This window comes from Micromys minutus, assembly GCF_963924665.1.
Source record: "Micromys minutus genome assembly, chromosome: 10".
Lineage (NCBI taxonomy): Eukaryota > Metazoa > Chordata > Mammalia > Rodentia > Muridae > Micromys > Micromys minutus.
The window spans coordinates 4,061,291-4,080,041 of NC_137979.1; the positions used below are offsets into that span (position 1 = coordinate 4,061,291).

General features: G+C 45.1%; 1 protein-coding gene across 1 annotated transcript; it reads right to left on the reverse strand.

Moving 5' to 3' along the window:
• Window positions 1–418: 418 nt before the first annotated feature.
• Window positions 419–14,409, reverse strand: LOC308426657 (uncharacterized protein). The gene is made up of 2 exons (XM_080924525.1): window positions 14,333–14,409; window positions 419–2,585 (listed from the first exon to the last, which is right to left on the reverse strand). The coding sequence occupies exon 2, from the start codon at window positions 2,506–2,508 to the stop codon at window positions 1,123–1,125; it is 1,386 nt and encodes a 461-aa protein (XP_080780651.1). The 5' UTR covers window positions 2,509–2,585; window positions 14,333–14,409; the 3' UTR covers window positions 419–1,122.
• Between the last annotated feature and the right edge of the window lie 4,342 nt (window positions 14,410–18,751).

Consider the following 18,751-nt stretch of genomic DNA (forward strand, 5'->3'; position numbering starts at 1 on the left):
TTGGCTTACATGTCCATATCACTGGTCATCATCAAAGAGTCAGGACAGGAAGGAAACAAGGCAGGAACCTGGAGGCAGGAACTGATGCAAAGGGCATGGAGGAGTGCTGCTGGCTCAGCCTGCTTTTGTATAGAACTCAGGATTATCAGCCCAGGGATGGGACCATTCACAGTGGCTGGGTCCTCCCATCAATCACTAATTAAGAAAATGCCCTACAAGCATGCCTACCGCCCAGTCTTATGGAGGCATTTTCTTAATTGAGGTTCCTTCCTCTTAGATGACTTTAATTTCTGTCAAGTTGACATAAAACTGTCCAGTATAATTAGTGTTCCATTCATCAGAATTTACATTTTCATGACTGTCCAATAAGACAAAAGATATGTATTTGATTCATAGGAAATTAAAAATTATATTTAAATTACATTGTCATCTAAATATAGTAAGTTTATTTAACAACAGTTTAATGACTATTAGCTGAGAAGTCAAAACAGCATGCTATGGCATAAAAATATGCACAATTTATCTGCCACCCAGTAGCGACTAGCCTACATTTTAAGAGATAGAGATTCAAGGATATGAAGATTCAGAGGTAGAGAACTTTAACCTAAAACACCCCAAAGAATACTATGAAATAGAAGCATCTCCATAACAAATACAATGGTCATTACCAAACTTTTCCCTGCGTTTCATGCTGGGCATTTTGGCTAATACAGATCCTAATAGACCTTCCATATCCCAAATCTCTCATTACTAGATAAACAGACTGACTTCTTCAAGCTAATAGGTTAGACTGGTTGAATCAGATTTTTCCGCTATCCGGTTTATCGCTGTCACATTATCCATTCAGTGTGAACTCTGGGATGCCCAAATCAGATTTCCCGGTGTGACACATAGAGCTTATCCTCAGCTTAAATCTTCATCATTTATGTCTTAGCTACTCAAATCCAAATCTAGTGTTCTCCACTTTCATACGTAACTCTCTATAGTTTTAGTATCTGGTATGCTACATTGTGCTTCAACTAAAAGGTTACCACAACAGTTATGTTTACTAAGTATCTACATTAATGTGACATCTGATTAGTATGGAAAGAATCAAAATGAAGGGGTTGGTGAAAACTTTTCTCATGTATGAGTCCTCTGATGTCTTGTAAGGTTTGTACTCCTACTGAAGGATTTTCCACACTCATTACACTTATAAGGTTTCTCTCCTGTATGTATCCTCTGATGCACTATAAGGGATGAATTCTTAATGAAGGCTTTACCACACTGATCACATTCATAGGGTTTTTCACCAGTATGAATTCTTTGATGCTCAATAAGATAGGCGCTTTGGCTGAACGCCTTTCCACATTCAGTGCACTCATAGGGCTTTTCTCCAGTGTGTATAACCTGGTGTACGGTCAGGGATGATCTTCCAGTGAAATGCTTTCCACAGATCATACACTCATAAGGTTTCTCCCCAGTGTGAATTCTGCGGTGCTGAGTAAGGGACGAGTTCTTACTGAAAGCCTTTCCACACTGGTTACATTCAAAAGGTTTCACTCCAGAGTGCAGTCTCTGATGCTCTATCAAGTATGTACTTTGACTAAAGGATTTACCACATTTGTTACATTTGTAGGGTTTTTCTCCAGTGTGATTTCGCTGATGTAGAGTGAGAGTCGAACTTTTACTAAAGGCTTTGCCACATTCACTGCATTCATAGGGCTTTTCTCCAGTGTGACTTCTCTGATGGACAATAAGATGCATGCTTTGACTGAAGGCCTTTCCACACTGGTTACATTCATAGGGTTTTTCTCCAGTATGAGTTCTCTGGTGCACTGTAAGATTCATGCTTTGTGTAAAGGCTTTCCCACAGTCATTACACTTGTAGGGCTTCTCTCCAGTATGAATCCTTTCATGTTGAATAAGGGATGAATTCTTGCGGAAGGCTTTTCCACACTCTTTGCATTGATAAGGTTTCTCTCCAGTATGAGTTCTTTGATGAACAGTAAGGTTCATACTTTGACTAAAGGCTTTCCCACACTCATTACATTTGTAGGGTTTTTCTCCTGTATGAGTCCTCTGGTGTACAGTGAGGGAGGAGCGTTCGATGAAATGCTTGTCACATACATTGCATTTGTAAGGTTTCTCCCCGGTGTGAATCCTCTGATGCTTAAGCAGTGAGGAACTCTGGCTGAACGTTTTCCCACACTCATCACATTCATATATTTTCTTTCTTACAAACATTCTTGAAGTTTTCATTAGCTTGGAATTTTGTTTAGAACTTTTTGCATATGAATTCCAATTTCGAGGTCTTATTGTTACAGGAATGCTTTGTGGTGTATTGAGCATTGAACACTCAATGGTGCCGGTTTCAGTTTTATTACCTTCACGTGCCCTCTTCTCATTACAGATTTCCTTTTGGGCCACTGTCACTTGGCCCAGATATCTTTTCCGTTGCCCTTCTAACCAACAAGTAGAATCCCAGACAGCCCCTAAAGCTGAATGCCAGAGATCTTCCCTGTCCATTATGACCCCATAGGGCAAAATTTCAGTAATGGTGGACTTTGGAGTTGACTGTCTGGTTTCAAGTCTTGTCTCCCGGCCTGAAAAAAAGTAAAAAATTCAGATGCATACTGATTCCTGTGCTGAGGAACTAGAAGCTCCATGTGGTGGAGGACATAAGAGAAGAAAGGTAGAACAGCTGTTAAGCTCACCGAACAGATTTTGAACAAAGTTCTACAATTCCTAGAGAAATCAAAAGGTGAAGAACAATGCTCCAGTGCCCAGAAGCAGAAGAGCTAGGACAATGGCAGATCCATTGGGTAAGTGGAAAGCAGGGGATAGTTCATTAAGAGGGGAAATGCAATAGTTCCTGTAGAACCAGGGGAAAGACACACAGAAGAGACTGGCTGGGGAAAGCAGGTGAGAATGATGTGCTGTATCTTGATGATTAGTTAATCCTCTTGACAGAATTCAGGGTCACCTGGGAAGTCCACCTCAATGAAAGATTATCTCGATTGGACTGACCTGTGGAGGATTATTGTGAGCCTATTAATCGATGTGAAAATGCTCACCTGGGCCTTCCCTTGGGCAGGGGATGCTGTGTAAGATGTGGATAGGAAGCTGACTAGCAACACGCATGCATTCATTGTTGTCTCTGACTTTAGATGTAAAGTGGCCAGTTTCCTCAGCCGTCTGCCACTGTTGTCTTCTCTACCATGAGTGGACTTTACTGTGAACTGTGATCAGAACAAACACTTTCTCTCTTAAGTTGCCCTTGTCAGAGTATTTTATCACAGAACGAGAGAAGTAACTAAGACAGAAATTGGTACCAGAAGTGGGGCCTTTAGTGTGTATACTTTGGACACATCTGTGGTTAGAATGTGGAGGAGTCTGGCACATGGAATGCAGGAATCAGAGCTTAACTCATTCTGGTGAGAGCCTACAAGAGCGAGATAAATATGGCTCATAAGGTTTCACAGGGAAAAAAGGATTCTATTAGTTACTGGACTAGGGGCCATTAGTGTTAAAGTTTGTTGAAATATCTATTTCAAGACAGTGGACTAATTAATGTGGACAGTGGCAGGGGAAATTGAGCACGGGAAAGCATCTAGGCTGTGTCTTAGAAAAGAGCGGCACTTCTTAGAGCTAATCTCTTATACACTGTGTAAATGCATTTACCTGTCAATCAAAAGCCTCTGGGCAACGAGACATTGGCAGAGAGAGAGGGGGCTGAGGAGGGAGCAAAGGAGGGAGAGGGAGAGGGATGAGAATGTACAGAAGGAAATTCTTCCTGGGGACCCTGTGGAAGACAGATGAATGGAACCCGAGCAGTGATAACTGACCATCTTAAATCTAATAGCACAAACTGGTTAAGTTATGAACTAGTTGAGGAACATGCCTAGCTATGTGGCCTATACATTTGAGTCTCAGAGTCATTGTTTTTGGGTAACAGAGTGGATGGGTGGAAAACCCTGATGTTACAGATGGGAAAGTCCACTGTAACACACCTCCTAGGAGATCAACACTGTAGAGATGAGAACTTCACTGCACTGGGAGTGTATGAGAGGTGAAAGACACCCAGAAAAGGCTCCCTAGGGACTCATGTTCCTTCCTGGGCTGGACACATAGCCTGGCAGCATGATCCATGGGATACTAGTCGTAAAGGCATGAAAGAGGTGAATGGTGGTACGATGTCCTGGGTTTTAGTTGAGCCGTGAACTGTATGGCAAGATCAGTCTCTGCATAGAAGCCTCAATCGACCGCTGCATGAAGTTGTGAAAAGCAATCTTAGTCACAGTGGAAGCCGTGGGATCACAAAGACGCCACAGCCAAAGGAATGGAGTAGAACTTGTTTAAAAGACAGTATGTGTGTGATGTATGTAGGCGACAAAGCTGGAGGGGCAAATACTTAAGTCACACGGAGCCTAGAACATTAAGAGCCTCAGATATTAGGCATCATGCTGTAGAAACTTAGTTAGCTTTGGTGTGAATATTTTCTGCCCTGTTGACTCCATGTTGTAAGTATGTAACTTTTAAAGAAATGAGTGAGCACCATTAAGAGATTGAATTTTATAGTATTGGAATTGTTAAGTACTATAGAATCTTTCAAAGTTGAATTAAATAAATTTATAACATGGTAATGAGCTTATGGAGACAAGGGGTGGGTTATGGCTTAATATTGTTTGGGTATTATATTGACCAGGGGTAGAATTGTGAGCATTAGCATTGTTAACAGATCTGGATTTATCCAGGAAGGGAGACTCAATGAGGGACTAGGTTGGGTGGCCTAGGGCATGCCCTTGGGGATTATCTTGATTACATTAATTGATGTGGGAAGGTCTGTATAGACTCTGGAGGAGATCATTCCCGGGGCAGAGAATCCTTCAGAAGGTGAATAGCAGGCGGAGTACCAGCAGGCACTCATTACTCTGCTGGACTCGTGCGACCAGTTGTCTCTGTCCCCTACTGTGTCCTCTGCCACGGTGGACTGTAAGATGAAACTCCTCCTTTCTGCCCTATGTTGGTTAGAGTAACCGGAAAAGAAACCACTCCTTCTAGTAGTTTCTTACAACTCGACACCAAATCAATCTAATAAAATATTAAAGTATGAAAAACATTGCCCTTGAGTTACACGTACAAGTTTAAACTGTGAATGTTAACACTGCCTTAACGAACTACTTGTTTCTTTGGGTATGGGCTTTCACAGATCTAAAAGAGGATAATATAATCGATAATGAGTAAGACATTATCTGTAACTTGCCGCTCGGGAATACCCTCATCTACAACATAAAGAACAGAACACCACTGAAGCTCACAACTCTTAACGGAGGAGGACGATGCTGTTTTAAACACCTCTCTTCTTAACCTCTAAGCACAGCTCTAGTCATGGATGGAATAGGCCTACTCTTTCCTAGATTTTCTTTCTATGGAGTTGGGAGTTTGTGCTGAGCAGAGAAAGGTGAAGACAATCTGTTGAACTGCTAGCACTAACTGGGCAGAAGAAAGGACCCTGGAGTGGCTCACAGTCATAAGACCCATTTTGTATCACAGACAAAAATGTTCCGGAGGCAGTGAGGAATTTGGACAGGAAACTACAGCCTGAGATTCTGCTTTAGCACTGTCAATCAAAATCAGCATAGCAGAGCTTCACTCGGGGAACAGTAAACCAAAGGCAAGAAATATGCCCAATAGGGCTTTCCCCTTCTGTGCTGACCTGCTTTAACAAATGGAAAAGTCAGAAGTCAAGCAGGAATTACCACCAAACACGTGCGCTAAGTAGCTCTGCAGAGAATGCGATCCCGTGGTATCCATAAGGAATGTGTAAGCTGGCAGCTGTCTCTTGCTCCAGCTCTCTGGTGGCATCCAGTTATCCAAGTCAAGTTCTCTGAGAATATTGGAGGGTTTTTACCCAGAATCCAACAAAAAGTGCAGGGGAACATCTTTTAGCACAGATCAATGGCACCACTGTAAAGGACAGCCAGGAAAGGGCACTGTGATGGCTGATCTTGATGGTCAACCACACTGGGGCCACTTTCTTCGTGGAAAGGGCAACAGTTTGTCTTTACTGGAACAGATTCTTCCTCTGGTTATGGGCTCGCCTTTCCTGCATGCTACCAGCAGCACCATTTGTAGAGTGAGAGAAAGCATTCACTGTCACGTTACTCAATAGAGCATTGGTTTTAGCCAAGAAACTCACAGCCAGAGAAGTGTGACAGTGGCCTGTGCTCAGGGAATCCATCATCCTTAAGCAGCTGGCCTGATAGGACGATGGGGTTGCCTTCCGAAGACAGTTACAGTGCCCGTTAGGGAGCAGCCGCCTGGAGGGCTGGAACGGGGCTCTCCAGAAGAAGGTATATGCTTTTAATCTTCACCCAATAGGCACATATTTCCATTTCCCCCCCCCCCCCACACCCACTGACAGAATTCACTGGTCCAGGAATCAAAGTGTGTGTGTGGGGGGTGTGGAAATGGGAATAGTTCCACTCATTACCAATCCTAGCGATCCGTTTAAGATACGTTTGCATCCTGTTCCTATGACCTTAAGTTCTGTTGGCCTAGAAGTCTCTGTTCCAGACGGGGCTGTGCTCCTGACAGGACACAACAAAACTCCTCTGAACTGGAAGCTCAGACTCAGCCCCTGGCAACTTTGGTTTCTGATCCTCTTAAGCCAACAGGCTAAGAAAGGAAGAGTGTTAGGAGGGGCGACTGATCCAGATTACCAGGGAGACATTGGATTGCCTCTACACAATGGAGGGCAGAGAGATTAGTCTGGAGTGCAGGAGATCCTTCAGGGTGTCTCTTGGTGCTACCAAGGTTTGTGATTAAAGTCAGTGAAAAACCAAAGCAACCTAATCCAGGCAGGATGACAGTCCAGACCCTCAGGAAGGAAGGTGTGGCTCGCTCCTCCTGGAAAAGAGCCACTACCAGCTGCTGTGCCTACTGGGGGTAGAAGAGCCATTAATGAGAGCAAGGGAAGCCGCAAACACAAAAGCTTCCTTCTCCCGTGTACTTCTGGGTGAGTGGCCCATGTTGTCTCAACTGATGTTTTATTACATGATAAAGAAATAAAGAAACACAAATATCAGTTAATATACATTAACTGCTATATATAGCTGCCAGGGCATTCCTTTGCTCGGATCAGAACCTACTTCTTTGGGATTCCAATAGAGATTGAAGAGCAACTGACACACCCAGACTCATGGATTTTGAGCCTTTCCTTCAAGATAGCCATTGTTGGATTAGCCTGTTGGACCACAATCTATATACCACTCTAATAAACCTCCCTCTATTTCTCTAGAGAGCTGTGACTGATACAGAAATGATCACAAATCAGAATAGTGGTCAGTATTGGTAGAGGTTAGACCATGCATGGAATGGTTGCTCTTGGTCTAGGTTCTGGACCCTGGGCATCTGCTCTCTTTACTCTTCGCAGTTTTCATCATCACCAACTACAAAGAAAGGCAGGAGGGCATAGTGGTTAGGAAATAACTCTCGAGCCAGATTATCTATCCCGCTCAAATTTAATTTCAACCACTATTAGCCATGTGAAGGCTTCTTAATCTTTGTGCCAGGCTCATCATCTGTTAAATGGTACTTATCTTAGAGTATTTATATAAGAAAAAAATAGTAAAGCGTTAATTTATTAAAGGGGTAACAGAATCTGCATTGTTTCAAATAGCATATGCTTTATAAATCCTTCCGTTTATATATACTTCAGAACCCAGCGAGGAAAGAGATAAAGCAATTGTTATTTTGCAAAATTGCTAACGGCATAATTTTAAAACTGAAAACACCATAAAAAACTTAGTAAGTTTCAATACATTCTTTATTAAGTTTAGGTGGCGCCTAAGTTAAATGTAAATTCTGAAGAGTTAATTCTTAAGAAAAAGAAAAACAAAAAGATTACCTACAAATTTTAAAAACCGGCCTAGGAGATCCTCCCAGGAATACAGGACGCTCAGAGACTATGCGTCAGGCCTGCAAAGGTGAGGAAAGAAAAAGGTGACTGGAGAAGTAAACGCAGCCATCACTGCGCATGCACAGAAACCAAGGCACGCCTCCGCATCAGCCATCACTGCGCATGCACAGAGACCAAGGCACACCTCTGCAGCCAGACTTCTCCCCACCGTCCTCACACCACTGAACAGGTAACCCGATCGTGTTCTGCTCTGCAATGCACTGACTGTCTTCCCTGGTCTTCATCCTGTCCTCTCTGTTTCCCCTTTGCTAGAGGATAATTCAGACCCATTCCCTGAAGAACACCGTGGAGGTCTCCTCCTTCCCTTCAGGCTAGCCTTGACGAACTGGCAGGCTGTACTTGCTTCCGTGCTCTCCCACACATAGCCCATCCCAGCTCAGCCCCTTAGCACTGAACTCGCTCTTCCCCATCACTCAGCCCGCAGGCATTTTATCTTCTTACTTGGCCCTGCTGTATTCTTTCTGATGTTCCTTTTTTCCACGACCCAGCTCCTTCCTTATCCCTGGGCATGCTTCTGTGATCTGTGTGGGAGCATTTTGGCCTCTGGTTCTATTTTCCAGTTTGCACTGGTATCAATTCCACAGATACAGTTCTCAAACTTTACTCGAACCTGATTTCTAAAAGTTCTACTTAATGTCATCCAACAGTCACTCAGCAGATATTATCAAGTATTTACGCTGGCAGGCAATGGGAAAACATAATGAACTGTAAGCTCAGCAATGACAATTCAGTGAGTCTGTATGCCTGCAGACAGACAGACGCCCCAGAAGACACGAAAATACAGTGTGCATTCCAAATCATAAACCACTGAAGAAGCTTTCGGATCCTTCCCAATGGGAAAGTCTGCAAGGAGGTAAAGAAGTGGGGTAGGAAATTGTCATCAAAAGCATGGGCTCGGGTGGAGCAGAGTGGGAAGGCCTGTGCTTAGCTCGTGAGAGGTGAGGACTGATCTCTAGGACCACAAACACTTCCATCCAGTGCCTCAAGATACCCTATCTAAAGAACTTTGCAGTGGAATGACGTACAAGAACCCTGAACAAACGCACTAAATCTGGAGGGTATAGAAGTACGTCACTACATGTTACACCAACGGACTCTGAGACGACCGAAACGCTCACATAGTCATAAAGCAAGAGAGTCCTTAAGTACAAAGGAACAGGAGCCCTGGAGATCGCTCTGCAAGCAGGAGGGCTGAGTTCCAGTCCCAGCACCACACGGAAAGCTGAGCATGGGCATTTGTGCCTCTAGCCCCGGTGCTTTCGGAGTCACAGAGAAGTGCTGTGGCTTGCTGGCTGCCAGCCTAGCTCCCGGCCAGAGACCCTATCTAAAGGGAATAAAGCACACTGATAAACCAGACACTGGGTGTCTTCTGGCCTCGAGTAAGCATACAGCACACGTGTGTATATTCCACACACAAATGCATGTGTCATACACATGCACACACCACACACAAGTGCATACACCACACACATCCAGACACCACTAGTGAATATAACACACACAGAGAGAGAGACACACACAGACAGAGAGAGACAGAGAGAAAGAGAGAAACAGAGAGAGACAGAGAAAGAAACAGAGAGAGAGGGACAGAGAGACAGAGGGGAGGAGCAAAGCAGAAAATAAGACCCCCCAAGGAGTGAAAGAATTATATTTTGAGGACTCATTGCTCAAGGCTCTCCCCACTTTAGAAGAGCAGTCCCCTCCATCAGAGCCTTGGCCCTTGCTGTTCCCTATGCCCAGAATACCATTCTAGACCTAGGAAGAGAAAATTACTGTGTGCTGTTTGGAATATCGGGTGTCAGTAAAAAGCTGATGACCTATTATTAGCAAAAGATGGGAAATAAGAGGTGGATGTTCTGGTAGGAAGGTAGGAACTCTGGGGAGTCAGTCAGGCGTGGGACATTTGTCACCTGCACTCTGAGGAGATGGACATATAAGAATGAGTAAAAGTGGCCAGCCATGTGGCACACATGGGATATAATACAATGAACAGGTTATGAAAGTTGTGAGCTAGTTAGGAGACCTGCCCAAGCTCATGGCCTAGGCATTTGCTGGTAAACAATTAAGTCTGAGTCATCACTTGGGAACTAGGGTGCTGGTTACAGACCTATGGCTCAAAGTCCGAAAAGAGATGTAGCCTCGCCCTAGACTGATTTCTCTTTTCACCCATTCACTGACTGGCCTACTCTCCCTTCCTCTGTTGCCTCTTTCTCTTTCCCTTCTGCTGCACCCATCCCTTCTCTATTAACACATTTTCTCCCTAACTAGATCCTGAGCTCAAGGAAACTCTGCCTGCATTACTTTCTTGCTATAACCCCAGTGCCGGAAAGAGGGACTATCTGTGGGACTATTTACAAAACAATAAACTTAAATAGCAATAGTCATCAACACCGCAGAAATGTATAATGAGAGCAACTAAGCTCCCTGAGGGGATCGTGTTATTCCAGATAAATGGGCATTACAAGCCTAAAACAGGACTAGAAGTCGTACAAGAAGCCGCGAGACCTCTAAGTGCTTGTATCCTGCAACCAGTGAGTCGTCTTCTAGAGCCCTGTTCTCTAGGAAACTCTGAAAGCCAGCAGTGGGGGCCAGGACACTTTACTCATGTTGTAAAATTAACATTCATAAAGAAATTTTTGTTAATTTCTTCATGCAAATACCAGGTGGGCAACTTCTGCATGGAGATGTGAAAAGACAGGCTTGTCGGAGACCTGGGAAAGCAACTTTACAAGACAGGCCACTAGTCCTGACTTCTGTCTGACCTCATGTCCTCACTGCTGTTAGCTAAACTTTGGGGACGTATCTGAGAATTGACCTCTGCATGGATCAACAATTTCACAAAGAGCACACAAAAAGACACAGCCCAGTAGCCAGAATGTTTTTGCTTTCCTAAACTCATTCGCAGATAGTTCTCCCCCCACCCCCGCCACACACACAAGGTATTCCCTGAACATGATTGTTTATAATTTCCTTTTGTCTATGCCTCTGAAAGTTATAACAGCTCCCTTTTCTTCTGAAAATACATTCAGAGTAACTGCTGTGCCTGTGCTCAGATGGACACACCTGACATCTTCCTACTTCCTTCAGAAACTGCGCAGATGCCTCCGAGTCCGTAGTGGTCCAAGGGAGAGGTCAGCGCATCAGTGGGAGTCAGATAGCAGCCTCCCCTCGGCCTCTGTGACTGTCCAAGTCTGAGTCCCCAGAAATGACAGGACAGTGAACACATCGCACCCTCACCCAGACTCTCTGGCTGCAGCTGCTTGGGCCTCACAGATTGCTTCTGTTGTTGTATTAAGCACTGGCTTTGCCTCACAGATTGCTTCTGTTGTTGTATTAAGCACTGGCTTTGCCTCACAGATTGCTTCTGTTGTTGTATTAAGCACTGGCTTTGCCTCACAGATTGCTTCTGTTGTTGTATTAAGCACTGGCTTTGCCTCACAGATTGCTTCTGTTGTTGTATTAAGCACTGGCTTTGCCTCACAGATTGTTTCTGTTGTTGTATTAAGCACTGGCTTTGCTAGGCCACTTCTTGGCTCACTGATTTAATATGCTACTTCTTAGCACCCCAGCATCTTCTCCTGAGGACATTTTCCCACAAGTCACATGATACTGACAATGGCAAGACAATTCCCGTTGATTTTGCTTTGGAGGCAAGGCTGATGTAGGTATATCCATCACTCTCTGGTGTCTGGCCGAACCTGGAGCTCACCAATGTGTCTCCAGTGACCTTCCTGTCTCTGCCTCCTCACTGCTGAGTTACAGGTGTGTGAGGCCCATGCTCGACAGGAATGGCTTCTACGTGGACACCGGGAGTAGAACTGGGGTGTTCACCCTTACACAGCACGCGCATAATGAACAGAGCCATCTCTAGGTCCCTTGCTCACTCTTTAGCTTTAAAAAATGCATTTAAAATAATGGGGCTAGAAATGTGGGAAAGGCAAGATGTAAAATGGGTCTTCTGTGGAGAAAAGCCGACGATACCACCTCAGAGAACTCTCAGCTGTGATGGAGGCCGACCAAGGCACAAGCAGGAATGCCGCATGGTGGGGGATAAATCGGTGAGGGACACAGATGGGACTTGTACAATGGCAAATGGAATGTGTAAGATGTAAAGCTATTGGAATTCAAACAAAACTACAGCCACTTCTCACTTCTTAAAATATGAAGATTATTCAAAACCCTATTAAGGCAGTAAGAAAAGAAAGCTCCCAAATGTTTACATATACAAGGGGAAGGAAGCTAGAAATAGGTTAGCCCTGGGAACAAAGATAGTAAAAAGAGGTGTTTCAGTCAGGGACAGATTTAACTGAACACAGATGAAGACAAGAGGAAGTAGTCATTGCTAACATTTCTAAATACTCAGTGGTTCCAGGCAATGGACAAATGCTACATGTGTAGTTACTCAAGTCTCACAATGAGTCCATTTCCTTGTGCAAGACCAGAACATCAGCTAGAGTGACAGAGGACAACTCTCAGTGACTCAGTGGCACTGTCTTCATAAAATATTCGTCTGTGGATGCTGGTCTCTCCAGAGACCCCACCACCCTGTTCACACTTCCTAGTAAGACACTCCAGTCCTTACATCCTGACACTTATCCAAAGAGATGCAACCTGGGGACTCCCCTTTTCTCAGGCTCACTTCTTGTTCCAGCTCAGAGATCACATTTGGTTTAGAAGGTTGACACCATGCTTGTGAAGAAAAAGACCAGGTTTGGGTTCTGAACTCAGTCAGCACGCCCCCAGCACTGTTCTAATTTCCCCCTTCCATTTTCTCCGTTCTCTACACTTTCCACTGTGAGAGACGGCACTAAGGCACTATCCTGGACAGTGCCCCATGAGAGCAGGTTTTCAGGTCAAACCTGTGAAGCCCACAGGGCAGAAGGCTGAGGTGGAAGTGCTCACCCAGGCAGACTAGGCTGCCATGGTTCTCAGCGTCACTTGGCCACAGAGCGTCCTCTGTGCAGAATCTAACTGCAGTCACTCCTCCCAAGTGAAGTCCACAGACACATCTTTGAATGTCAGTGACTGCCGAAAATACAGAATTCTCCTCGAAAACAAGATCAAGAAGGACAAGAAGGATAAGGATATAAGCTACATTCTGACAAAAACAAAACATGCGTAACAAACCACAGAGAAAAAAATAACAGAGTGGTTTGAGTGTTGTGGTAGTTTCCTTTCCTGTTCCTGTAGTGAAATACTCCGACAAAAGTGACTGAAAGTATAAACCACTGACTTTAGCTCACAGTTCAGGGTGCAGACCCTTATGCTGCAAAGACAAGGTGGCAGGAGCAACTGGTCACATGACATCCACATTTGGGAAGCAGAGAGGGATGGATACCTGCTGCCCCTCCCTTTTTCCCCACACAGCTCAGGGTCCTGGCTAGGGAATGGTGCCACCCACCATGGGAGGGTCTTCTCACTTCAACCTAATCAAGATGGCATTTCTAAAGCTCATCTCCCAAGTGATTCCAGAGTCTGTTAAGGTGACAATTAACATTGATTATCTCAAGAATCAAGGATAAGAAAAGAAGGTACACAGAAGCGCTATGGTTTGTCTTGAGGTGGTGTGACCCCAAAGGATCAAGTGTTAGAAGCCTGGTCTCCCCTATGACAATGTCTAAGAGGTTGCAGGAGGACTGGTGAGATGAAGAAAAGCAAACAAGCAGGCCTGAGTTAAGATCCTGAGGACTCACAAAAAAGACTCACACATGTTACTGGTCAGTCAACGTAGCTTGAATGATGAGCTTCTGGTTCGGTGAGAGATCTTGTCTAAACAATATCATCAAGTGCTGGAGGAAGATACCTGGGACCTCATCTGGCCTTTACAAACATAAGCATAGTCAAGTACACACACACACACACACACACACACACACACACACACACGGCGGGAGGTGGGGGGGAGAACCAGTGGTACTTTTGAGGACTGGAGCCTAATGGGAGGTTGCTGTGACCCTTCCTATGTGATCTCACCTGCATCCCTGACACTGTGACACCATCCACTATGCAGTCTTCACCACGGCTAAACAGAAACCAGTGCTGTAAGAAGACATGCTACGTATATGACAGACTCTCAGGAAATTGCTGTGATTTCTATCACCACCATGGAGGAGTGACATGTCACATAACTGGTAAGACAGACTCCATGTTGAAACTTGCACCATCTAACAGCAATCCCTAGAAGTACTGATCCACCTTTCCTGTGACCTTGGTTTCTTCTCTAGCCTTTGAGTATCATCGAGAGCCGCCATGGCAGCTGAGAAGAGAGGTGAGGGACAGAGAAGGGACCCAGTACTCTAACACATCCCTGTCCTCTGTATGAAGTCCATTCCCATTATGGGAGTAAAAGATGTCTGACAATGATCTCACCTGAGCTCCCGATGGCAGACTTCCAACAGCCATTGCCTTCCTCTTTCCTGTGAGAATGTGCAGGATCTAGAGGTGGAGCTGAGGGACAGAATGGAAGCCATGAGAGACTCCTGCTTCAACAAAAAATAAAATTGCTACAAATAAGTAAGAAGCATGTTGGATACAGTTAAATATTTTACCTATAGACTTTGCTGTAGTAATCCTATAAACAGAAATGAATGGTTAAGCATACTGTATTCCTGGGTAGGATGGCTCAGGATCCTACACTGTTATTTCTTGACCTGAATTTACACACATGACACATTTCTAATCAGTTTATAAACCTCAATGACAGTACACTGAAATTATGGAAAATTATTAGTCATGTTGCATAATATCTTTTTTAAGCTTTATTTTCTGTGTATCAGTAAGTGTTCTGACTGCATGCATGTATGTGTACCACGTTTGTGTCTGTGTTGGAGGAGGTGGGAAGAGGGTATTTGATCCCCTGAAACTGGAGTAAAGGGATAGTTTTAAGTCACGATGTGGATGTTGGGAACAAAAACCTGGGTCTTCTACAAGAGCAGCAAGGGCTCTTAACCGCTAAGCCGTGCCTCTAGCCTTCTAAAGGATCCTAGTCAAGACAAACACCAGATGTTCTCACTCATGCGGCATCTGAGAATGCTGCTCTCACTGAAGCAGAAAAGTATGTAGTGGATGCCAGGCACCAAGAAAGGCAGGCACGGGAATAAAGTGAAGTAAGAACATCTGTTAACCGTCTACAGCATAAAGGGTCAGCTATAATTAACTCGCATTAGCCTAATTTTAAATCAGCAAGAGATTTTCATTTTTTGACTGTATATATGTGTGTGTGGGTATGTTCATGTGTGCATAAGTGTGTGTGTGTGTGTGTGTGTGTGTGTGAGAGAGAGAGAGAGAGAGAGAGAGAGAGAGGGGACATTTGGTGTCCTGCCTTACTCCTTGAGAGTCAGTCTCTGAACCTGGAGTTTGGCTGCTGGACAGCAAACTCCAGCAACTCTCCTGCCTCTGTGCCTCACCTCCCCAGCACTGGAGTTACACATCTGTCTAAAGCCCTCCCAGATTCTTGCATGGGTGTCACCTCTAAATGTAAGTCATCATACATGCACAGAAGGCTCTTCTCCCCACACAGCCTTCCCTTCAATCTCCTTTTCATTTTCTGCAACAGTATCTCCCACAGCCGAGGTCATGAACTGCTGTGGAACGGAACCTTCAACCCCCCGCCTTTCTCCCAGGTGCTGAGATTACACTCAGCTGAAGAAAGCACCTTCAATGCTCCCCACAGAAAGACACAGAAAACATGTGAGTGTATGGAGTATGCTAATTATTCTCATTCAGCCGTATATGATATAGTCAACTTGTAACACCACGACATAAAAATATTCACAATGTTTCAATAGCCATGCAAGAGAACTTGCCCACCAGAATTTTAAATGACATTAACTAGAACACAGTGGTCTTAGAGTTACTGTTGCTAATTGCCTTATACTTCCACAGCACTGTTGCTTATCATGGAAGGAAGTCAGGAAAGAACTCAATCAGGGCAGAGACCTGGAGGCAGGAGCTGATGCAGAGGCCAAGGAGGGTGCTGCTTTTTGGCTTGATCAGCCTGCTTTCTTATAGATCCAGGACCACCAGCCCCTTAGGGGATGTCACCGTGTACAATACACTGGGTTCTCTCTTCTCAGTCACTAAAAAAAGCCCTACTGCAGATCTTTTGGAGGCACGTTCGTAGTCGAGGCTCCCTCCTTTTAGATAACTCTAACCAACGGCACCACTGAAGAACTTCTGATGCACTAAGTATCTTGTCAACATCCACTGTGAGAACGGCAGCATGCCAAGCAATGCCAAGAATGGCTGTAAATACAACAGCATTCTCCACCCTCGTGGATATTACAGACCGACAGGAAACACTAACGGACAATCGAAAATCCTAGCAGTTCGAGCAGTTCAGAATAAAAGCATGTAGAGGAATTCAGGCCTGAGTATTAAAGCTCAGCAGAGACCCTGGGATTGATCCTACTGGGAAGGCGGAGGAGTGGGGTGGACCAAGGATATGAGAAAGTTAGCATTATCAAGATTAAACATACACTAACACAAAGGGATGTCGCTTAGAAAAGAATAAAGACGCATAAACAGAAGGAGAGCTCTACTAGGAACTATAAAATGAACATCTTTGTGATGTAATGACACAGAAGGCCTCTCTAATTTGGTAAACACTGGAGGTGGAGGAGGAGGGGCTGTCCCTGGGGCCTCAGTGCTATGCAAGCCTGAAGGCCAGAATGCAAGCAGAAGGATGGAATGTAGGGGGATGGGACCTGGGGGGGCTGGGAGGTAGATCAAGGATGCTTCTCATCATTGATCTCAGGTCTCCGAATGTATGTGGGTATATGTGCACCTGTACCCATACATACATGCAGACATAGCCGCATGTGAAATGTGAAAACACAGAGGAAGGTTTGTATGACTATAGGAATATGCAGTGTCTCTGTATATTTACCTGCTTGTAAAACAGATGCAAAAGTGAGGAACACGGAGAACCGGAGCTTAGCATAGAACTGAGGAATGGCTTCACTAAGTAGCCTTGGCTGGTCCAGACTCTATGTGGAGCAGGGTGCGTCAAATTCATCCCCCTGCCCCTGTGGGATTAAAGGCACACACTACCACACCCAGCCTGCACCTCTCCAAGGATAAAGAGACCACTAGGACTTCAAGTTAGTGTGGGGCCATCCGACACTCTCTTACTGCAACCATTTTTAGAGACTGTTGCTTTTCTGAAAAGAATAAGACAGGAGATGTCCAAAGGTCTAATTATAACAGTGACCTAGAAATTTCACTTGAAGATTTTGTGGAAAGAGGCAATGCAAAAATTGCCATAACGGTGCCACTTACAATATTACAATAAAAATCAAAACTCAACAAAAACCAAATAACCCAAAGGTCCAAAGCTTTGGCAGTCGGTCATTCGTTTCTACAATTCATGAAAATGACAGCTTTAACTGCCCTTAAAAATCCGTGTTTTAAGTTGATTCTCATCTCCACTGGGTGGTGGTTTGGAAGCACTTCAAGCATCTTACAAAATGCATTTCCTAACTGAATGGAGGAAGCACTAACATCCCCACCCCCTTTTGAAGCAAAAGGTTTCTAATTTTACAAATAACACAGTACATGGACTTTTAGACAAATTTCGAATGCTTTTCCTCATACATTTTCTAGTTGACCAATAATGAACTTAAAGAGAGGAAATTCAGTGGGCACGTTCTCCCTTAGGACCCACTCAGCAGGCCCCTCCTTCGCTCCCCCAAGCAGAGGGCGGGTCCCCAGGAGCAGTGCACACAATGGCCAGATCCCTGGACTGTGGTCCGGTGTCCAGCCAGGCTTCCCAGAGCAGGTCTCCCACGCGTTCACAGCGCGTACCGAGCCAGGGCTGGTCCGCCAGGTAGAGCTGGCGAGCATCCGGGCGCGAATGACTCTGGGGTACGAGAGGGACCTGGCCGGGGTCTCGGTAAGGGTGTCCTGCGGCCTGTGACTCCACGCTCCTCGCGGAGCACAGTTCTGCCCGACCGGCCCCGCCCTTGGGTCGCAGAGTTTGGCACCAGAGCCCGGGGCTCCCAGTGGGAACGCCTCCGCCTCCCCGCCCTTGGACCACCGCCCGAGGCAAAGCACTCACCAGAGTTAACTGCAGAAGCCAGCGGCTGGCGGCGCGGGCAGCCGCACTGGGCGCGCGGGACTACATTTCCCACAAGGTCATGAGGCATCGCTAGGGTTTCAAATTGCGCAGGCGCGATCGGAGGGCTGAAGGTGAGGGATTGCTCCCCTAGTGCACAGGCGTGGTTTGCCACCATGATTCCTTAAAGAAACCGGTTCTAGACCCTAGACACCCCCTTGCATGAGATTAGGATGAGAGGTAAGCTAGTAACGTGATGAAGATACTTCATGACACTCTGTGACCAGGAGGCAGTGAATCACGCACTGGCTCTATGAATTGTCTCTGTTTGAAAACCAACCACTTCGATGAGTGAAACTCGTGGATGCTAAGGTAGTTTCTGCTGCATCCACGGTTTTGGAACTTGAAGAATATCTTAGGACGTTCCATCTTCTCTTAGAATAGATAGTTTACAGTATATTTGGTTCTTATATGCTCGCCTGTCTTTTTAACGTTTTTTAAATCTGGTATCATGTGCACTGTGATTCACCCCCAGCTACCTTAGTCTACAGCCTCCTGCTTTCTTCCCAGCTAGTACCTGCCCTACATTTCTGGTCCCTCTTTCCCCCTTCAGGATGCAAATATTCTGTTCCATGCAACTAAGACTGTGTCCTGAAACAAATGTTGGACAGGGGCATCTGAAAGCCACTTTTTGAAGAGATTTAAAAATCCAACTAAGTCTCCACGAATATGTG